This window comes from Lipotes vexillifer, unplaced genomic scaffold (assembly GCF_000442215.2).
Source record: "Lipotes vexillifer unplaced genomic scaffold, Lipotes_vexillifer_v1.1 scaffold213, whole genome shotgun sequence".
Classification (NCBI taxonomy): Eukaryota; Metazoa; Chordata; class Mammalia; order Artiodactyla; family Lipotidae; genus Lipotes; species Lipotes vexillifer.
Window position 1 is genome coordinate 4,578,453 of NW_006780610.1, and position 23,253 is coordinate 4,601,705.

Sequence of the window (23,253 nt, forward strand, 5' to 3'; positions counted from 1 at the left end):
TGTTTTCTTCCAAGCCTGACCGCAATGGGGCTGGAATCGACCCAGCCCTCCCCAGGCTCCTCTGCCTCCATTTATTCTCTGGGCTGCTCAGTTCCTTTTAAGACACAAATTGATCAGGATAATTTTTGCTATAACTACAACTGCCATGCAAAGGGGGTGGGGGGGAGCTGCATTCAGGCTGTAGACTCCTGCAATGACTGTGAACCACTGAGTTACTATAAAATGACCAGAAAATGGATTCAAAACTGAAGCCACAAATAATGTAATTACCGCTGTGTGTGCTCAGGGCTGCCAGAACAAGAGTTGGCTGCTGCCCTGGAAACATCTGGAGATAAAGCTGCTGCGGCTGCTGCTGCTATAACCCTACCCTTGTCCCTTTGGGGCAGCAGTATTCTTCCAGGCTGGAAGCTCCTCAGAGGGTGGAAGGAACATGGAAGGGATAGGAAAAGGGATGTGGAGAGAGGCCATGGAGAAGAAATAGGTGAAGGGCAGGACTGAGGCCTCCTGCCGCCCAGCAGTGAGATCTAATCATTGCATCTCTGGGAGAATGAAACCCAGTGTGGTCTTCATGATCATATCACACTGTCGTCACCACTATCAAAACCAGTGCAGTATCACCACAGTTACTGTTATCACTGTCAGCCATGGTATCACCTCCACTCTTCACATCAACACCACCGTCATCACCCCTACGATCATCATCAGAATCACTGCAGTGACAGCAAGATCTTCATCATCACCCATCTCATCAATACCAGCATCATCACCACCATTCCCACTATCCTCATCCCCGTTACAGTCATGACATTAACATCATCATGACCAATCCTATCAGCACCATCAAAATTGTTATCAACCCCATTCACATCCTTGCCAACATCACCATCACTGTCATGGCATAAGCATCTTCATCATCACCTCTCATCACCACCAACATCATCACCACCATTACTGTTATCACCATCAACATTGTCCTCACCTCCTTCTCATCAGCACTTACATCACCGTCATCATTCCTACCGTCATCATCACCATGACTGTCGTGACATTGACATATTTATCATCATGAGTCTCCTCATCACCATCCCACCATTGTTATAACATCATCACCTTTCCACCCTCATCAGTGCCATCACCGTGATCATATCATCAACAGCCTCACAATATGGTCTTCACCATCACGACTGTCACAGCTAGCATTACAGTTACCTTTATCATCATCATCACAATCGATGGCAAAATCAAAATCACTTCCTTCAAGATCCCTCTTACAGTCCTCTGCATCATCATCATTTGTGGTGGGTCCACTCTCCCCTGCCTCAGTCAAACAGGTTCCCCAGATCTTGGGCCTGGGCAGCGGGCATGACCTAAGCAGCTGGGCTGGGTGAGGATGGAGGTGGCAGGGCAGCATTTGTCTGCCTGCTTCAGGGTATGGATCAAAGCAGAAAATGCAAAAGACAGTTTCTTGGAGGGGGTAGTGGGAGGGAATGAGACACAGAAGTTATTCAACCAAGTCATCCATCAGAGGGTCCTAGAAGGAAAAGAAAAAGAGTAGAGACAGTAGATAGTAGACTGGAAACCAGGGACATCAGAGGACCGCTAGGAGGTGCAAAACAGAAAGAGGAGGTAGAGCATGAGAGACACCTACAGAGTTCACAGGGCGCCTACATCTTCAGATCTGGACAAGAGGGAGTGACCAGGCCTGGATGGCTGTCCCTCACTATCGTCATCTCTTCTATATTGGTGTCCAGTCTCTAGGGCTACAAAACGCTCAGGGAGCACCTGCTCATAAGGGGACAAGTGGTCAGAGAGACATTCAGCAAACCCAGAGAGCAGAAGAACAGCATGAATGGGCAGTGAGAGTATAGGTCAGGGCATGGCCTCCTTGGGGCATGGGCCCTTGAAAAGGAGAACTGTCCCCAGATTGGACCATTTACCAACAAACCTAGAGTTCCAATTTTGGAAGCATTTATTATCTCTGGGGTTTATGTCACACACAGTCACACAGAGTGCTGCCCGAGGTTTATTCACTCTAGGGTGACAACAGCAGGGACGAAACAGTGATTCCCACACTTGATCTCCAGTCCCACCACTGTAGGAGCACCAGGAAGGCACCATGTGCCCTATTGTATGTCCTCTCTTGCACTTGGCATTGGCCATGAGGAATCCTGGTCACCCAGGAGATGCCCTCTGTGCTGGGCCTGCTACCTTCCACACATGGCTGTGCTATCCCATGTTCCAGGTGCTTCCATCAGACTCCTGGCAATAACTAGCCTACCCCCCAGAGTGCTCTGTCACCCAGACCATAAGTGGCATTCTCTGATGTTCTTGGAGGAAGTGCAAATTTCAGGAGAAATAACTACATTATGCAGTATCTCCTCTTCCTAGGAGGCAGTACGGGAGGACAGGTGGATGTCAGTGGAGAGGAAAAGTACCCTGAAGACCATACATTATGACCAATTCAAACCACCCTGTATCTTTGGATCCCTTAGCCCAGGCAAGAGAGGCTCTTTCCCAGGGCCTGTGCTTTGGAGGGGCTGCCCTAACCCTCCCCTGGTTGATGTCTCCTCTAAGTACAAGGGGTCAGTCAGACCAAGGGGACTTGCCCACCAGGAGCCTGTGCCCTACCCTTCTAGTCTTTGCTCCAAGTATCTAGAACCCTGAATTTCCTGCCCACTTGGCTCTGTGCCCATCTCTAGGCCTGCACGAGCCTCTGCCCTGGCCTGTCCTCTGGAGGGAGAACCACACACCCATGGTCACACTCCTAGGCCCTATGTAGGGGTGACCAAGAGACAGCTGTTTGCAAGGAGTGTGGACAGAGCTTGGACATAAGTGGGGTGTCCACATGGAAAGTTCAAGGCCCTTTATGGTTCAGGGTGGAACCAGTGGTCAAAGAGGAGGGGGCAGTGGAGAGGCTGGTGCCTTCTCTCCCCACATCACTGAGTAGAAGTCTCCATTCTCACCTGACTTTACAGGTTGTTAGGAAGGCACATTTGCCAAGGTAGGAGAAAAGCACATGTTTTATATAACAGTTTGTTAGCTTGACTTAAAAACATTTAAATATTTAGCCACTTGGTATGTGGGCCTCTCTTTGTTCTTTGGCCCTGCGCCTTGCAAATCTTAGGGGTGAGCCTGAGCCCAGTAGGTCATTCCCAGAGGTTCTTGAGGCAGCCAGGATATGTCTGAATCCACCGTGTGTCCATGTTTTGCCTCCTCCTACATGCATCATATGTTCATACGTGTGCACATAGTGTCATTCCCATGGCCACAGGCTGGTGGGTGTACTGATGCTCCATTGATGGCTGCAAGTGACAGAAAGCCAAATCCTAACTTGCTTAAGCAAAAAGAGAATGTATTGGTCCGTGTAACCAAAGTCCAGGGTTTCACTTGATCATGGGTCTCACATTTCTTTCTCTCTCTTAGCTCTTCTGTCCCCCACACTGACTCCATTCACAGACAAGCACTGTGCTTTTTCTGTGAGCACAGGACCTCCACATCTTACCTCCTCCCAGGTCCAGTTATAGCAGGAAGTTCCCCCTTTTCAGTGGGAGGTCTCATGCCCTCCCATTGGCTCCAAATGGTCACATGACCATCCTCCAAACCAATGTCTGTGGCCTGGGGGCAGTGAGTGAGCAGTCGGCTGGGGTCTGGGTCCCTCGCGCTACCCCTCTGGGATTAGAAGTGGGAAAGGCAGTGGATCCCAAAGGAAAACTAAAGACAGTTGCCAGAGAAAGGGCAGTGGCTCCTGGGGAGCCCCTGACTGCCCCTGAGAGGTCCAACTTTATGGATCTTTTAGACACAATCTCTGTAAGCCTATGCCCCGCTTTGAGGCCCAGCTGCCCTCGTTTCTGCTCATTTCATGCTCTGCTGTGCCCACTGATGCTTGCCCTTCCCAGAAGCATCCGCAGTCTGACCTGCCTGAGTCCTTGGGCCTCCCCCAGGAATGTGAGCTGTTTGAAGGCAGGGATTCAGCATCCATTCACTCAGCACCTACTCAGACCAGATTTAAGCACTGTTGAAACAGCAATAAACAACACAGATCAAGCCCTTGCCTCTCTGGAGCTTACCACATTCTAGTGGGAGGAGAAAGTCAACAAAAGAACCAGACTTCAGTGGTCATTTAATAGGAAAAGAAACAAAGCAGGTGTGGGTTTTCTGGAGTATGGCTGGACAGGGATTGCTATTACAGGTTGGGTAGTGATGTGTTTCTAATAAGACACAAAGATGCAGAGACCTGGAGGAAGGGAAGGAAGGAGTCATGTGGATATCTGAGGGAAGAGCATTCCAGCCAAAGGGGACAGCACGTGCAAAGGCCCTGAGGCATGAGTGTGCTAAGCATGTTTGAGGAACATCGTGGAAGCCAGTGGGGCTTGAGTGATGTGAGGAAGGGAGAAAAGGATGCGAGAGGAAGCCAGAAAGTGGTAGTGTTGACGGGGACAGGGTGAGGAAGAGCTGCAACAAGTAGGGCCTCATTAATCACTGTAAGGACTTTGGCTTCGAGACTGAGTGAAACGAGAGCCCTTGGAGCCAAGGAGTGATGTCATCCACCCTAGGTTGTGAAAGGTAAGATGGCAGGAGGATTATGGAGGAAGCCAGAACTGGTGAGGAGGCTTCTGCAGTAAGGCAAGCAAAAGATGATGGTAGCTTGGATGGGTGTGGGAGTGGAGAGAAGTGGTCAGATTCTGATATGCTTTGAAGGAGAGGCAGCAGGAGTTGCTGATGGGCTGGGATGTGGGGTATGAGAGGAAAGGAGCCAAGACAAAACCAGGGTTTGGGGCATAAGGCACTGAGACAGTGGAGCTGCCGTTTACTGGGATGGGGGAGGCTGGGAGAAGAGGGGGTGATGCTTTGGACACGTTAGGTCTGAGATGCGAATTAGACATCCAAATAGTGATGGTGAGTGAGAGGTGAGGTGTACAGGTTGGATGTTAGGGAACAGGTGGGGCTGGAGGTTTAAGAGTCACCAGCAGGTAGGTGTTTCATTCCTATACGTTTCTCAACTTTCCCCCCAGAACAGGACCAGGTACAGAGCTGGTGATGCTAATCACAGAGATGGTAACATAAAAGTAATCGTCATTTCTATTTCACGAGTGCTATGCTGTGTCTTTTTTTTTTTTAATTGAAATATAGTTGTGTTAGATTCAGGTGTAGAGCAAAGTGATTCTGTTATACACACACTCACACACATATATACACATACATATAAACTATTGAGTATAGTTCCCTGTGCTATGCAGTAGGTCCTTGTTGGTTATCTATTTTATATATAGTAGAGTATATCTGTTAATCCCAAACTCCTAACTTATCCCTCCCCCTCTTTCCCCTTTGGCAACCATAAGTTTGTTTTCTATGTCTGTGGGTATATTTCTGTTTTGTAAATAAGTTCGTTTGTATCATTTTTTTAGATTTCACATATAAGCGATATCATATTATATTCATCTTTCTCTGTCTAGCTTACTTCACTTAGTATGATAATCTCTAGGTCCATCCATGTAGCTGCAAATGGCATTATTTCATTTTTTATGGCTGGGGAATATTCCATAGTGTGTGTGTGTGTGTGTGTGTGTGTGTGTGTGTGTGTGTGTGTGTGTGTGTGTGTGTGTATGCCACATCTTCTTTATCCATTCATCTGTCGATGGACATTCAGGGTGTGTCCATGTTTTGACTATTGTAAATAGTGCTGTAATGAACAATAAGGTGTATGTATCTTTTCGAATTAGAGTGTTCTCTGGATATATGCCCAGGAGTGGGATTGACGGATTATATGGTAGGTCTATTTTTAGCTTTTTAAGGAACCTCCATACTGTTCTCCATAGTGGCTGCACCAACTTTTATTCCCATCAACAGTGTATACTCATTATCTCATTCAACTTCCCTATGATTCTCTAAGGTGGGTGCTATTACAACCCCAGTTTCCAGATGAGGAAACTGAGATTCAGAGAGCTCATCAGTCGCCCACCTCAGAGGGGTTGTCAAGATCACTGCTCCCCATGCCCCCAATGCCCAGATGCCTGATGAGACAGCACTGACCCCTATACCATCCTTCCCTCCCTCTTTCTGTTGCAGCCTGTGACCAGCTGGCACTGGGGGTGGTGGCGATCTTTGGGCCATCCCAGGGCTCCTGCACCAATGCCGTCCAGTCCATCTGCAATGCGCTGGAGGTGCCCCACATCCAGCTGCGCTGGAAGCACCACCCACTGGACAACAAAGACACCTTCTATGTGAACCTGTACCCGGACTACGCCTCTCTCAGCCATGCCATCCTCGACCTGGTCCAGTACCTCAAGTGGCGGTCAGCCACCGTGGTCTATGACGACAGCACAGGTGGGTAGCCAGGCCTGGCTGGGCCAAGGGCAGGAGATGAGGGTGGCAGAGCCCCAGAATCGGGCTCTTTGCTGCTCTCTCAACTCAGCTGCCCCTGGGGAAAAAGTCCACACTTACACCCAAGCCTCATCTAGTCACACTGATGCTCACCCTGCACTCACCTGCAGCCCGGTACACACCAGCCACCCTCACCCAGCCCAGCCCACTTCACACCTGCCCTACACTCCCGCCTCCACCCCAGCAGCATGCTCCAATCTGTACTCATGCCTGCACGGCCACGCCCACACCTACCAGCACCCTCCATTCACACATTCTCCTCTGCAGCAAACGCATCCAACTCCGTGCTGGCTACGAGCGCAGACTCTGGACTCAAACCAAACAGTACGTGGTGCACGCAGGCTCTGCGCTTACTAGCTGGGCAGCACGGAGCTGTTTCCTCTCTTCCTCTTTCTTTCCAAAGACTCAAGTCCCAAGATATTTCTTAGCCCTGCCTCTTAAGAGAGTGACCTTGGCAAGTCACTTAACCCATCTGGCCCTGCTCTTCCCACATGACAAGTCAAGACAACCCAACTCAAACTGACTGGAGCAGTAGCCACTTTGTTATCTCACTGACAAGAAGTCTGGAGATGGGCCTTTCCAGGGCTGGTTTAGCAGTTCAGCAGAGTCAGGGTGCTGGGTCAGTATCACTGCAGTTCTCTTGACTTTCCCCCTCATAGTCACAATAAAGTTGCTGCAGCTCCAAGCATCACATCCTCACATGATGATACCCCAGGAAGTGGTAAGGAAAGAGGTAGAAGCCAAAGGGATTGTTCTTAATGTGATTCGTGCCTCTTATCAGGGAGGAAAATCTGTCTCGTAACCTTCCAACAGACCACACTATACAGCTCATTGAGTCTGCACCTACCACACTAAACACATTCAGATAGGAATGGGACTGCCACTGATTGGCTTTCACCCATCCCGAGTCACGTCTTGGGGCTGGCACGTTGCCACCCAAACAAAATCATGGTTCTCTTAGTATGCTTGAAAAGGGTACGTTAGTTATCTATCTCTATAATAATTCTGTGTAACAAATCACCCCAAAACTTAGTGACTAAAAATAATAAGCATTTATTTAGCTCACGAGCCTGTGGGGTCAGTGACCGACTGAGATTGGCCAGGCAGTTGTTCTGGTCTCAGCTGGATCACTCACCTGCTTGGGGGTCGGCTGACTGCTGGCTGATCTAGACTGGCCTTGGCTGAGATGGTGGGGTAGCTGGGCTCTCAATCCTCCAGCAGGCTAGCCCAGGCGTGTTGTCATGACGATGGCAGAGGTGAAAAGAACAAACCCAGTGTGCAATTCCATTTCAAGTGTTTGCTTATGTCATGCCTGCTGATACACCATTGGCCAAAACAGCTGACATGGTTGAGCCCAACATCATGGGTAGAGCAAGTCACCTGCCCCCGCAGCTGGAGGGCACTACAAAATTACATGGCAAAGGATGGGGATGTAGAGAGGGGTGAAGAATTGGGGTCATCACTGCAATCCACTGCAGGGAGAACTGTTTTAAAATGTACGTGGGATCTAAAGGGTAGATACGACCAAGTGATGATATGAAGAGGCCAATACCATAGAAAGAAGAGTTGTTACTTACAGTTCCCTAGAAGACGAAGGGGGCACACCATGGCACCCAGGGCCACATGGAGGGTTGGTCAGGAGGCAGGAGCAAGGGGAAATCATGGGCAAGAGCCTTTATTAATTACTTATTACTATAGGTGGAATTTGTTAGGTGCAAACATCCCATACGGGGCAGGAAGCAAAACACAGATTGTAGGGCTTGTGGTTGGAGAGTTTATAATACGATTTTTGTGTGCCCAGGAAAACCCTGTGATAATAGGGATACAAACAACTCTGGTCATTAGTTTGGCCCATGATTTCAGGATGCCAATTCATCAGTTATAGAATATCAAGAGTGATTATTTCAGGGACCAGCAGTGTTTGCCGTATGAGCTTTGCCACATAGCCACCTTCCTAACCTAACCCGTGCACAAAGACGGATTTATGTCAACAGTGAAAGGGAGGGGCTCGGAAAATGCTGGGGTAACGAAAAAGGGCCCAGCTTAAGAGCCAAAAAGAATTGGTCTTGAATTTTGATCCCATTGCTGGCATGCTGCAAAATCTTGGGAGGCTCACTTAACCTCTTTGGGCCTCAGTTTCTTTATTTGTAACATTGGAACAAAAGCCCCTACTCTGTATGCCTTCTAGGACAGGGAGATGTTTAAATAGGGTAATGAATGCAGAAGTGCTTTGTAAGTGAAAAGCATGACTTCCACAACCATGATTCACTGCAGATATTTTGAGAGAGATTGATTAGGGAAGCAGCCAAGAAGGAGAACTCATCTCAGGCAAACAAAGAGCCTAGTCCCCTGCTGGGGTGGGCCAAGATGAGCCTCTGGTCTCCTTTGGGAATACACTGATGGGAAGGAGGTCTGACATTTGCTGCTGGAGAATGTGGGTCACTGTGTATTACACAGGGCAATGAACTTGGCTGACAAGAAAGCTCTGGTGGCCTCTGCTCTAGCATCCAGACTGTCCCTGTCCTCATGTCCTGGGTCCCCAAAGCCCATGTGCCTACTCATGCTGTGCCTGGGTCTGAAAACTGAGCGAGTAGGAACAAAGCGTGCACTCAGGGCCTCTCAAGGTAACAGGTGTGAGCAGGCAGCACCATTCAGCCAAAGTAAGAACTTCTGGGATTAGTTGAGGAGGGAGGGTAAGGATGGGTGTGTGTGTGTGTGTGTTTGGGTGGAGCTTGTGACCCCTCCTTCCTCTGTAAGGTCACCTGATATCCTCTTCCTGCCCCCATCAAGTCTGGTATTAGAAAGCACTGGGGCCCCTGTTTGGTCCAGACCACTCCGGGGCTCCAGAGCCCTCTCCCAGCCCACACACCTGGATCTGAGACCTTCTAGGGGGTTGGGGGTTCCTGATGCCCACAGCCATGGCAAAGCTTGTTTGGGAGCTCTTTGGGAGACTTAGGTCCCAGAGAAATATCTCTGTCCTCCCCAACAGAGTGGAGTGATGGATACCAGTCGGTTCGCTTTCCAGATGTCCAGCCCTCAGGAGTGGGAATGAGAGGCTGGACAGACCCAGGTGTATGTACCAGAAATGGCTTTGGAAATCCAGACTTTTTGTTGGAAGGCTCAGGAAGTGGGTTGTCTGTGTGTGGGGACTCTGTCCGGATAGGGGGCACTGCGACAGCTGATTGAGAACTTTAGTCCATCGCAAACTAGCTTAAGCAAAGAAAAAAAAAAAAAAAAGGGCGAGGGGGGGGGGGGGATTTTGTTGGTTTCATTTACTGGAAAGTTCAGGAGTAATTTTAGCTTTAGAGGTGCCAACGAGTATCTTTAGGGCTAATTTTCTTTCTGTGTTTCCTGACTTCTGCCCTGTGGGAATCCCTTTCAGGTTCTAAGTGGTGACCCCAGACTTGCTTCCTCCGCATTTGGAGTTAAACGGAAAGAGGGTTGTCTCTTACCAGTTGCTCTGGCACAATTCCTGGGAGTCATCTGATAGAACCAGCTGGTGTCACACATCCGTCGCTAAGCCCATACCTTTGCCTAGAGCAATGTGTGTGCTGATTGACCAGGCTGGGGCCAGATTCTGTGTCCCTGGAGTGGGGCCAGATTCTGTGTCCCTGGAGTGGGGACAGATTCTGTGTCCCTGGAGTGGGGACTCTTGAGTCACATGGACTGAGCATGGAGGAGGAGTTGTTCCCCAAAGGAAAACCAGAGTGCTGTTAGCGGGGAAATGGAGCATGGCTGAGTGGACAGTGCAGCCAGGATGCAGACACCGAGCCCTGAGTATGGGCGGGGAGCCCGGCAGGTGGGAGGGGATGGCCTGCTTGGGACCCTGGGCCTGTGCTTCCTCTGCTCTTCCTGTAGTGGGTAAGGCAAGAGAGAACATCAAGCAAGCTTGCTTCCAGGCTAAGCAGAGAGGAGTCAGCAAGAATGGACCTTGTACTAAGGACGGAAATGAACTTAATTAGACATGAGCGAGCCATTTGTCTCCAAGAAGTGACATTCAGTTTTCCCTGGAAGTCCCCAGATTAAGTGGTTTTGCAAAATGCCAAGGTGGAGGATTTTTCAGTGTGGGGAGAAAAAAAGACAGTAGTCAATCCAATTCTGGAAATTTGTGTTGAGCACACCGAAGTGCCAGGCCCCGTGCTAGGGCATGTGGAGACCCAGTCCCTAATGTTGAGGAGTCTGTGACAGGACCAGGAGAGTGAGATGAGGCCAGAAGAGGCTAGTGCCGAAGGACGAGGCCACCGAGTTTCGGGGGAGAGGGGCAGGATGGGAGTGGAGTGGGGAGATCTTGTCTGGGCAGAGCAGTAGAGGTAGGCGTCATGGAGGAGGTGGCTGCACTGAGCCCGGAAGAATGGTTAAGGTGTACGGGGGCAGCCTGCCCTTGGGGGTGGAGGCCGGAAACAAATACCACCTGGCCTTCCTTACCTGGTCCAACCGTTGGTACAGCTGAGCCTGGAGCCGCCACTTGGGCCGCATCCTGGAAGCAGGTTGCTGGGACTGTTTAGGAAGGGTATGTCCCATGCTTCACAGTGTTGCAGGGGGCAGGGGGAGGAGGAGTGGGGGGCCTCTGGTTCAGGCTCCATAAGTCTCTACACCGACTGAATTAGAGAGGTGCAGGTGGGTGGACTCGGTGGGGATTCGCTAGCTGTCCGTGCCTGCTTTTGAATCTACAGGTGTGTACACACCTTTACCTACCTGTGTACACATGCGTTTATCAACCCAAGTGTATGTCCTGTGTGTGCACGTAAGCATGTGTTTGTACGTGCACACATGCCTGTGGGCATGTGCCAGCATGCACAGCTGGGTGCACGTGTCTGTGCCGCAGTCTGCTAGTGCCTGGGTCTGCACACGCGTGGCTGAGTCCGTGAACTTATCTCCGTGGGCCGCATGTCAGTGGTCATGTGTGTCTGTAGACCTGTGGCCACACGAGTCTGTGGATGCCTGCAGCTAGGTATACGCGGGCTCACATGTGTCTTTTGTGCCCCGGGACCTCTCAGGGCTCATCCGGCTGCAGGAGCTCATCATGGCGCCATCAAGGTACAACATCCGCTTGAAGATCCGCCAGCTCCCCCTTGACTCTGACGACTCGCGGCCGCTGCTCAAGGAGATGAAGCGAGGCCGGGAATTTCGCATTATCTTCGACTGCAGCCACACCATGGCCGCCCAGATCCTCAAGCAGGTGCGTGAGCACCGGCCAGTGGGAGGGATGGTTGGGATCTGCCTGCCGCTTCTCCCACCCTCCCCGCCATTTCCCAAACACAGGCATGATGTCAGCCAGATCCAAGTTTGACCTCTAGTCTGCCTCTTTCCGGTTGTATGACCTTGGGGGGTCACTTTGCCTCTGTGAGCCTCAGTTTCACCAGCAGCAAATTGGACACAGTGGTCTTGACACTCTGAGTTGGTGTGAGGATGGGATGAGACGACGGGTGAGCTGCCCCAGCCAGGCCTGGCGCACAGAGGGTGCTGAGTAAATGCTAGTTTCCACGCCACCTCGGGGCAGGCGGGAGGCGGAGGCTGCGGAGAGGGAATAGAACACTGCGGGAAGCACGGAGAGACCTGGGGGTCTCAGGAACAGCCCCCAGAGTTCCTCTCCCAGCCACTGATTCCCTGCAGCCCGTGGCACTCGGTGTCACTCTCCCATCCCTGGGAGGTTTATCGAGGCTCTGTGCACCATCTGCTCAGCTCTGCAGCACCGGCAGAGGAGAAGAATGGCTCTCGGTCCTTGGCTGCGCCTCTGTTCCCGACACAGCCCAGGGTGGCGTGCTGGGAACCAGGGCGAGCTCTGCCAGCCCCCTAAGAAACAAACAGCGAAATCGCTCACAGCCCCCCTCCGAGGGTGCCGCAGCCAAAAACAAAACCACTCCGATTCGAACCAGTGCTTTGTGTAAAAGGCAATTATGTGGGCCCAGAAAGCGAACCTGGTGATTGGAGGAGGCATTCTGTGGCGCCTTGACACATGACCCCGGGAGATACTGGTGGCAGGGAAGGGTCACAGGGATGCAGGGGGAGAGGTGCTGAGCTGGCCAGGAATGTGTTCAAGGCCTGCCCCGCACACCCTGCAAGGGGTGCCCAAGCTGAACGGCAGCCTCTGTCTTCCCCCAGAGGAAGTCCCACCCCAGGACCCTTCACACAGGGGCTAAAAACTCATTTGAGAGCTTGAATCCTGCTTCTGCCCATGGGTGCTATATACCCAAGAGCAAGTGGCCCCGGAGTCATCCCCTGCTCCGTAGATGGGGTGAAGGATCCCTCCCTCCCCTGGTTCTGGAGGATTCAGTGAGATGAGGCGAGGAAAGCGTTTATCCCAGTGTCTTTCTGGAGCCAGGACAGTGAGTTCAGCTGAGGAGAGTCAGGGCACTTGAGGAGGCGATGTTGGGCGGATTCCAGCAGCATTTCTCCAAGTGTGGCAGGCCCAGTGATGCTTTACTAAAAAGGCAAAACTGGCCCTGCAGAATTTGGAATCTTTGGAGGGTGTGGCCTAAGATTCTGCATTTTAATGTGTCACCCATGATTTTGCTGCACGCTCCAGTGTGAAATCCACTGCTGTCTGCCAGCCAGTCATTTTCCCTGTCGGGAGGTGGTCTCAGAGGATGTCCCACTCCAAGCGGCCAGCCTCTCCCAACCCACCGCCAGCCTGTGCTGCCCCGGGTCCTCACCGCTCTCTCCGCCGCTCCCTTCCCACCCCCCATCCCCCGCTGCCAGGGTGGAGAGGGGGAGGGGCTTCTCAGGTGTTCCCGGCGGGGTGCTGACACTTTGCTCTCCTGTAGGCCATGGCCATGGGCATGATGACCGAATACTACCACCTCATCTTCACCACCCTGGTAACGTACCTCCGGGTCCTGGCACGGGTCAGGGTGGGGCTCCCTCAGAACAAGGTCAGCCTGGGGGAGACAGTTGCAGCAGCTACAGGAGATTCAGGCTGGACTTGCTTCTGTGACTAAAGACAGGGACTCTAGAACCTGCCAATGTGAACACAAGCCCCTCTGCTTGCCGGCTGTGAGACCTCACAGAAATCATTTAACCTCCCTCAGTTTCTCCCTCTGCAAAATGGGCATGATCATGGCTCCTACCTCCTAGGATTGTTGTGAGAGCTGAATGAGTTCGTGAACTAAAGCGCTGAGAGCAGTGCCTGCTCGCGTGAAGGGCTGTTGTTATGATGATGGCCCTTGGCCCCAGCCCACACGCCCCCACACAGGTCCCAGGCCTCAGGCCTCAGGCCTCACTGCAACAATGGGAGTTGCCACTTTGGATTCCTGTGACATCCACGCTCAGGTCTGCCCACTCACTATCAGCTGGGGCCAGCCCACCTACGGGCTCCAGATGGGTCCTGTCCAAACCTTGAGAACATTTAGGGCCATTTAAACCCATTAGGGTAATTAGTTGTGGTCTGAGATCAGCAGAATAAAGAGATCCCTGTGCCAAAGGGGCACCAACCCCCAGCCACCCTGCCTTGGAGCCAGATGCCCTGGATGTCACTGGGGCCCCGGGTGGACTCTTTTACCCAGCCCAGATCTGGGGCAAGTGACAGCATCACTAAACATCCTGTGGCTGAAACAAGCTCCCGAAATCTGTGTCAGACTTGCCACTGCAGTCTTGCAAGCCTCTAGCTGTGTTCCTTCGTTCATCCAGCACCCAGCTAACATTCCTTACCCAGCACCTGTATTCAACTGAGTATCTCAAGACGACTGGCACTGAGGCCTGCCCTCAAGGAGCGCCCATCCTGCCCAGTCTGCATCTCTATGTGTAACTCATTCGGCCGGCTTGTGCCATCACAAGCCATCACATCAGATGGCCACCGGGCACAGCAGAAGGAGACGCCGGGTGCCACAGAGCTGGTGGAAGGTGGGGAATTTCAGGCAGTCTTTACAGGAAAGAAGATGTTTGAACTGGACCTTGAAGGATCAATAGGAGTTCACCAAGGAGAGAGAGGAAGGGCATTCCACATAGAAGGAGCAGCATAAGCAAAAGCCAGAGGCAGGTTAGCTCTTCAAGGCTCACTCTGGTTGATTACCAGAGCCAGCTGTGTTCATCTCTTCCTGGCTCCACTTTCAGTCAGTGACATCATGCAGGTAGCTTGAGATTGGCCAAGGTGGGAGTATTCACACCACAGAAGTTGGCAAATGCTACAAATAAGAGGTTCCTCCTCGCCATCCCCTGAGAGCTGGTTATTAAGCATTTCCCAGCATACAACTGCTTGTTACCCTCTCTCCACCCCAAACCCTGTGCCCATGGCAGAGCTCAGGGGCCACCCTGCCCACTCTTCTGATCCAGAGCCCAGACCTGGAGACCTGCCAGGAGCCTTGGTGGGAGAAAGGGATGCTGGAAGCTGGTGACTGAGACCAGGTACCTTCTGCCCTGGTCCCTTCTGGATTTCTATCCACCCAAGCTAGCTTCTCCCCTGGGAAAGTCATTGGAGGCTGGAGGTTGAGGTCATCATATCCCCAATATTCCACCTCCGCACGGAGCTAGGAGCAGGGCAGAGGAGCAAGGCTGGGAAGGTGGGGTGGGGCACATTCCAGGCGCCCGAGGCTCTGTCTCCAGGCATGGCAGCCCTGGGCTTCTAGGGTGCTGAGTCCAACCTCTGGGCCCTTAGAGGTCCCCACCAGCCCTGTGCCAGCTCAGCACATTCTTCCCACACTTCCATCCTGCTGGCTCACCTACCTGAATCCTCACCGCTCTGAGCTGTTGTAACAAAGCCCTGGAGGCCATGCAGGAATAGACAAGGGAGGAGCAGGCAGACCTCCGGGGATGGCTGTGGTCCCACTGCAGACCGTGCCCATCCCCCCTCCACATTACTTTCTAGCTCAGTGACAGGAGAGCAGGCCTCGGAGGCATAGATAAGGTTGAGAGTCCCTTTAGCACCAGGGACTGTGCACGTGGGCAGATTGCTTAGCTTCCCTGGGCCTCAGTTTCCTTACCTCTAAAATGGGAATAATTTGCGATGCCTCTGGGCTTCAGATCCTTCATTTGGCCTCTTTTGGTTTCAAGGAGCAAAGCTCACTCAAGTAACCTCAAGTCACTAGAGACTCAAGAATGAACCACCAGAGGCCGCAAGAGCAGATGTGGAGAGTGGTTCTGGATCCAGAGCAACCCTGGACATCACGAGGATTATGGTTCCAACCCTCTGCCCTGAGACTCAGCCAGGCTCTTCCGTTTCCCTCTCTCTGCCCATTGCTCCCTCCCCCTGCTCTCGGCCTCAGCTCCTTCCCCGCAGTCTCTGTTCCCTGGAAACTTCAGCTCATCGCAGCTGCCCTGGGATCATCACACCCCAACTGACCATCCATTCTGCCTCTGCTGCTTCTCACCACTGCTTTCTCTGAGTGTAACCCACCTTCCCCAGGTCAAATTTCGGACTGACCAAGCACCAGCCACTGCTTCTCAACAGGGCACTATATAGGCGTTTGAGGCTGGACATTTAATCCTTCCGGAACGTCCTGCCCACTATAGAATGTTTAGCATCCCTGTCCCTGCTCACTAATTTCCAGGCTTGGTGACAAATAAATAAATGCGATCCACACATTTTCAAACATCCCCAGGATAGGGGCTGAGTCATCAGCCAGATTGTAGCAACGCCCCATGGGAGATGACCACTCCTTGGCTGGTCAGCCAAGGACCGGCAGTGGGGGGCAGAGTACAATGGGCTCACAGAATCTGAGTCATGGCCACCAAGCAGAAGGGCTGGGGCATTGGGAGAGCCCTTCAGAAGCGGCAGGAACAAAATCCACAGATCTCATTCACCCACCCTGAGTATTGACCCCTCGTCCACTGTGTCCACACAGGGCCTGCGGTTAAGTCCTTTTTGTGCTTTGCTTCCGGTCTTAGCTCCGGACAGTCAATTAAAAGCATCTCTGCCTGGCTCGCGCCCTCATTCCAAGACCAGAGGGAGTGTCCCCTCAGGGAGCCCTCAGCCCTGAGGCCCGACCTGACCTTCTATACAAGACTCTGGAGAGGGCACCACCCCAGTACGCCAGTGGCTTCCACATTAATGCCAGTGCCAGCGTGGGGTCAGGGTTGGACTTCTCAGAAGGAGGGGCAGGGCAGTATCCTTGCACCCTGGGGCAGTATCCTAGCCCAAGAGAGTGTCTGCTTTCTCTACTTTTTTATGGGTTTTTTTTGTTGTTGTTGTTGTTGTTTTTGGCCACACCGCGCAGCATGCGGGATCTCAGTTGCCAACCAGGGATGGAAGCTGTAGCCCTTGCAGTGGAAGCACAGAGTCTTAACCACTGAACCACCAGGGAAGTCCCTGCTTTCCTTACTTTTACATTTCCTTAATTCAGTCATTCATATACTCACTTATCCAGCAGGCATATACATATGCTCTCAAGGTCCCAGGTACCAAGCTAGGCATTTGGGTGAGACGGGGTGTCTAGAGATGGATCCAACACAAAGCTCACCAGCTGGTAGGCTTCCTTTGTGCACATAAGGATCAAGGACGGTGCCCAGTTTACCTCTATATCTCCAGTGCCCAAAGAGCACCTGGAATACAGTAGGTGCTCATTAATGCCTGAATGAATGAATGAATGAGTATAATAAAAAGTAGAAAGTAATCAGTGAAATTAACATCCTCATCATAGCAACAGTGACGTACACCGACTCTGGTGCCAGTCTGCCTGAGTTAGAATCGAGATTCTTCCACTTCCTTGGGCAAGTTACTTCACGTCACTGTGCCTCATTCCCCATCTGTAAAATGGCCACAAGAACAGTACCATCTCATAGGACTCTTATGCTGAGCATTAAGCGAGTATGTTGACATCAGTAAAGCACTAAGGAAAGTGTTATTTAGTACTATGTAAGAGTTAAATTGATTAATTAAATAATTCCTGCTTATGTATTTTATGCGCTCAGTATATCCCATCTCATCCAAAATTCTGAACAACTGTCCAAGGGAGGATGACTTTCCCAATTTTACAGAAAAGTAGAAACTGAGGCTCAAAGAGGTCACTCAGTAAAAAAGGAGCAGAGCAAGAATTTTGACCAGCCGGGACCTATCCAGCTCCAAAGCCCTCTGCTGAAGCTTGTGCCGAGAGCCGCATGCAGTGTTGCCTGGCTTCCTCTGTCTGGCTCCAGCTCGGATTCCACAGGCTGTGATGGTCCAGGCATCACGTGATTGACACTAATGCGGGGAACAAAGCCTCCACAAATCTCAGCGGCACCCACACTTCACAGGTTCCAAAGCCCTTTCTCCACATCGCTGATTTTCCTCTTCACAGGGTAGTTTGTGCTCCCCATTAATTGATGGGGAAACCTGGGACCAGAGAGGTTGAGTGAACTACCTAGAGTCTCCCAGCAGATCAGTGATAAAAGCCTTGGCTCCTGACTTCTGTTCCAGCCCACTGCCCTTCCTCCCCCTGCCTCTCTGAGGGTCAGGAAGAGCCGATCCTTCCAGAGAGGCACAGTCCCTGCAATACAAATAGTTCTGCAGTGGAATATGTGTGTGTGTTGGGGGGTTGGGCTGCAACGGGTACCAGGGTATCTCCCAGCAGCTCCGCATATGCCAGGGCATCAGCTACGTCGCCTGGGTCCCTATGTCCTGCTTCCGGCTCCAGCTCCAGTTTCCTCCTTCTAGCCCCGTTGGCTTGAGAGTCTACCTCATGATTGTGCCTCTTTGTGCCCATTGGTCAATCGTGGCTGTATGTGGGAGGGCAGTGGCATTTGGCATCTATCTCCTTCCCTTTAGGAAACCCACGTCACCAATTCTTTGTGTCTAAAAAATTCTCCAAACTTGCTTCTCCCATGCAGAAGACATTTTAATTACCCCAGCTGCCATTATCTGTTCCAGCCAGCTTTGAGCCATTCCCAGATAACCCCGCGTTAATCAGCCCCAGCTGAGCCCCTGGTACATGTCATGTGTAGGTAAAAGCCTGGAGGTGAAAAGAGAATTATAATAAATTAATAGATAAGCAATCACAATTAATGCCGCTTCTCGGCAATAACAGTTATATCATGGGAAAGATATTTTCATCTGTCATTCCTTAAGGCGATGTTTTCCGAGCTTCAGCTTCTACCCATGGGGTGCTAATGAATTAGTCTATTATGTTATGCTGAATGTTTCTAAAAGGTCCCTCGTTGATACTGAATTCAGTGTGTCAACATTTGGCATGGAGAACAGCAACTTTTTGCCAAGCAGCAAGGTTGTGCACGGTTCCCTGTGTACAGCACATGGGGTCTCAGCCCAGGGCAGTTTGGACAAAAAATTGGAGCCAGACAAAGAGGCCTCTTTTCCATCTCCACATTATCACTGCCCTCATGTCACAGGGATGGTGGTACTCAGTGCCACAAGCCCTACAACACTTTGCAGCTAAGTACAGGCTCAGGGTGACAGGGATGAAGGTGACTCCAGCAGTGACACTCCATCGTGCCCCCTCCCAGGCTGCGATTGGCCACAGCCACTGGGTGAGTGTCAGCCAACTCAGTGCTGCATCTGGAACCGGAAGGGCTGATGTCACCAGCACCCGAACCCCCACCGAAGCCAGAGATGCTGCCCTTCTCACTGAGTCCGGCTGGTGTTTAGTCCTCAGGGAAGTGAGCTGAGTCACAGAGGCTCTAGGCAGGCTCATGTTGGACATCTTTCAGGCCTTAGGTATCAGGTCAACACTGAACTGGAGAAGAGGCTGAGCCCCGTGCAGAGGTAGAGGGAGGAGGGCGCCCCCTGGAGGCAGAGCTCAGCTTCTCTTCTGTGGCCCCAGCAGTTCAGCTCTGGCCCCAAACTTGCATTCACTGCCCTACAAAGCAAAATCCCTCCATCTCCCCAGACCCACCTCCTTCAAAGGCAGTTTAGGGAAGCTCTCTTGTCTCTAAAGCAGTACCCTTGAGGGGCTCATCCTCCACCTCAGGCAATTTGCCAAACCACTCCTAACTTGTAGCCCCATAGAAATCTCCCCCTGAGAGGAGGTTGTAAAACACTAGCCTCTCCATTCCAGGCTCTTCCCAGTGCTGTTTAGGTACCCTAGAGAGCTACCCAGCTGGCTGACCCTTCTTTCCACTTTGGGTGATGGGAGCCCAGGGGCTCCTAGGGGAGACAGTTGCAGACATGGACAGTTGTTATCAGTGGGGTGAAAGCAAAGAGGTCCCAAGATAAGAGCAGAAGCACCCTTGACCCACCCTTGACCCACCCTATTGTGTGTGGGTGTAGAGCAGTAGTCAAGGGAGGCTTCCCAAAAGAGGTGACAAGCTGAATCTCAGAGTGAGCCCACCCAAGGAGGATTGAGAAGACAGGCATTCCAGCCCAGGGATAGAGCACACACAAAGACACTGGCTTAGAGAAGCTGCATGATGGGGGCAGGGGCCAGCGAGGAATGGGGAAGGGAGACAAAAGCAGTTTGGTGTTCCTGGGGAAAATATGAGAGGGGGATGGGAAGAAAAGTGAGGCCAGAGGGGTGGAGAGCCTTGCAAACTATACTAAGGAATTTGTGCTTTTTTCTGAAAAGGCAAGAAGGAGCCATTGAAATATGCCAAGCAGGGGAGTGACAGGGTTGGGTTTATTCTTCAGAAAGACCCCTCTGAATGCTGTGTGGTGGGTGACTGAGATATATCCAGGGGTGGGAGCCAAGGGCTGGTCGTAGGACAGAGGGAGGGCTCGGGAGCTGATGGCCTGGGTTTGACGCCATTGCTCCCCAGCTGGGTAACCTTGAGCAAAAGACCTAACCTCTCTGTGACTCAGTTCCTTCCTCTAAAAGGGGTGATAATAACACCCTTCTTGTAAGGTGAAAATGTGAATTAAGCGAGTTAATACACCTAAGGCACATGGAAACTGTTCTGAGGTTTATAGGTGCTCAGTAAATGTTAGCTCCTTACGATTGTTTTTGTATTGCCAAGGGAGGTAAGTCAGGAGGATGCAACTCATGTCTGCTCCTCTCTTCCAATAACCCAGTCATGTCCCTGGGGGCTGAGTCCAACGGCCGTCACAGCCTGCTGCCAGAGAAGGCAAAATATGAATGTTTGTCAGCACTTCCGTGGTTCCAACCATGCACCAGACACGTTCTAAGTACATCTATTAACCCGTTTCTTCCCCATGACAACCCTATATGGCAGGTACTATTATCATCCCTGTTTTTCAGATGAGGCAACTGAGGAAAAGAGAGTAGATGGCCTGGCCTCATGGTCTGTGCTCATAACCATCACCTGGGGCTGCCCAGTGAGCTGTTCTCAGGGAGGAGCTGTGGGAAGAGAGGCCTCCTTCCAATGTGTTTCCCCCCTCTCCCTCTGATTCAACAGGTCTCCCCGTCTAAGCCCAGACCCCTCTCTGTGTGTTTCCCAGTTAGGAGTAATAGCTTAGATTAGCGGCTTCTCAAAACACAGATTGAGGCCCCACCCCACATTCTCTATGGCCCATACTTTCCAAAAAATGCTCCAAAAACAATTCTGGTGCATATCTTGTGCTTGACAACAACTGGGGACATAAAGCACGGGGATTTTTAAATAGGACAGACACGGTGTACTAGTAAATGTGTACAACCAGCTGTCCAAAAAGGGGGAAAACCCAGATATGTAGTGCTTGCCCGTTTTCATGGTGTAAATACTCCCACCATGGCCAATATCAAGCTACCAATGAATGTCACTGAGCGCAGAGCAAGAAGTGCTGACATTTAGCTCTTACGAGCCATTTCAACCCAGCTCCAGCACACCACTGAGATGGACCTGGGTACGGTTTCTGCGCTGCCTTCATGAGCTCATGACCTTAGGCAAGTCACCTCACCCCTCTGGCCCTGTTTCCTCCTCTCTTAAAAGGGAATACTATTAAATACCTACTTTATAGGGGATTGTGAAGATCAGATGATACACTCCATGCATGGGGCTGAGCACACTGCCCACCCTCCACTCCCCACTGAAATTGGGGCCACAGAGAGACCCTCTGGTCAATTCCATGGAGACTCCTCCATCTACTCCCTCCCAGCCCCTCCCCCATCCCAAATCCTGGCTTGGAATCAGGGCCCTATTTGTTTGGGCAAGGCTGAGACTAGACTTTCTTGCTTGGGCTCAAATCTGCTCCCAGCCTATCCGCTAATCCCCAAACCCTTAAAGAGGAAACCAACACAGTGTATTCCAGACGGAGGCCAGCTGGAGGTACAGGAGGAACAGCAGGAGATCAGCACGAATTAGGAACATCTCAGAGACCAGAGGAAGCCAGCACGGTGTGAAAGAGCTGCTCTGTGGGCTCCAGGTTTTATCCCTCATTATCTTTCCATGAGCCATCATTGATTTAACTGAAGCTGGGACTGTGATGGGGCCAGATGTTACTCCTGACGTCTCCAGCCATGGAGAGACAAGTACACTGTCCCCGGCTACTCTGTCCCAGCATGGGAGGGAGTGACTGAGTTGAGGGACCCGGGAAAGAGGGCGGGCAGGGGGGGCCAGAATGGAAGGCGGCTGGATGAGAGGGGAGTGTGCGAAAGAATAGACAATGGGGCTTCCCTGGTGGCGCAGTGGTTGAGAGTCCGCCTGCCAATGCAGGGGACATGGGTTCGTGCCCCGGTCCGGGAAGATCCCACATGCCGCGGAGTGGCTGGGCCCGTGGGCCATGGCCGCTGGGCCTGCGCGTCCGGAGCCTGTGCTCCGCAACGGGAGAGGCCACGACAGTGAGAGGCTCACATACCGCAAAACAAAAAAGAATAGACAATGGATGAAGAGGAGTTCAGACCTGAAGACTCGCTTTCCCCAGTGGGACGAGGCCCGTCTAGATTGTCAACAGAACACGTTTCAAAAAGTAACCTAAGTGTCCATCAATAGATGCATGGATAAAGAAGATGTGGCACATATATACAATGGAATATTACTCAGCCATAAAAAGAAACGAAATTGAGTTATTTGTAGCGAGGTGGATGGACCTAGAGTCTGTCATACAGAGTGAAGTAAGTCAGAAAGAGGAAAACAAATACCGTATGCTAACACATATATATGGAATCTAAGAAAGGGGAAAAAAAAGGTCATGAAGAGCCTAGGGGTAAGACGGGAATAAAGACACAGACCTACTAGAGAATGGACTTGAGGATATGGGGAGGGGGAAGGGTAAGCCGTGACAAAGCGAGAGAGAGGCATGGACATATATACACTACCAAACGTAAAATAGATAGCTAGTGGGAAGCAGCCATATAGCACAGGGAGATCAGCTCGGTGGTTTGTGACCACCTAGAGGGGTGGGATAGGGAGGGTGGGAGGGAGGGAGACGTAAGAGTGAAGAGATATTGGAACATATGTATATGTATCACTGATTCACTTTGTTATAAAGCAGAAACTAACACACCATTGTAAAGCAATTATACTCCAATAAAGATGTTAAAAATAAATTTTTAAACATACAATTACCATATGACCCAGCAATTGTAATAAAGACCTATGTTCATCAAAAAAAAAAAATTAACACGACTCTTATGCAAATATAGAATGAACACGTGTGAAAGGTATTCAAGTCATGAACAAAGGAACCAGTAGGATGATAACGCTGGCTCAAAGAGCATTTGAAGGATTGAGTATTTATAGGTATTTGGTGTGGGGGGAACATAAAAAGATGGCTAAGTTAGACACAAGAATGGATTAATATTCTACAGGGCAATAAAACCACCACCTTGGGGACTATCTTTCCTATGGGCAAAAATCTACGTATTGGCTCAGAATCTGGGCCTTTAACCAGTAGCTGACAGTGAAGTCAAACCCGGGTGCATTCTCCCGGAGAACTGCACAATCCTGGGAGGGCCTGGTAAGCGATGCTTCTATGTGACATTGAAAGGACGCGCTGCTCTCCGTCTGCCTTATCTCCAAGTTTGGGTAGTTTTTCTTAAGACGACAGAGCTCTGCTCCGCTCCTCACACCAGCCCCCACCTCGTGCCAGCTCTTCTCAGCCTAGCACCTGGCCCCTCCCTCTTCAGCCAACCCCCCCCT

The 23,253-nt window shown here is 51.3% G+C and overlaps 1 protein-coding gene across 2 annotated transcripts in view; it reads left to right on the forward strand.

Annotated features, from left to right (window-relative positions):
* Positions 1-23,253, forward strand: part of GRIK3 (glutamate ionotropic receptor kainate type subunit 3) — a 232,635-nt gene that overhangs the window by 155,287 nt on the left and 54,095 nt on the right. For both annotated transcript variants that reach the window (XM_007453808.1, XM_007453809.1), the window contains exons 3-5: positions 6,067-6,324; positions 11,379-11,560; positions 13,146-13,199. In XM_007453808.1, coding sequence (XP_007453870.1) covers positions 6,067-6,324; positions 11,379-11,560; positions 13,146-13,199 — 494 coding nt within the window. The remainder of the gene's footprint in view (positions 1-6,066; positions 6,325-11,378; positions 11,561-13,145; positions 13,200-23,253) is intronic.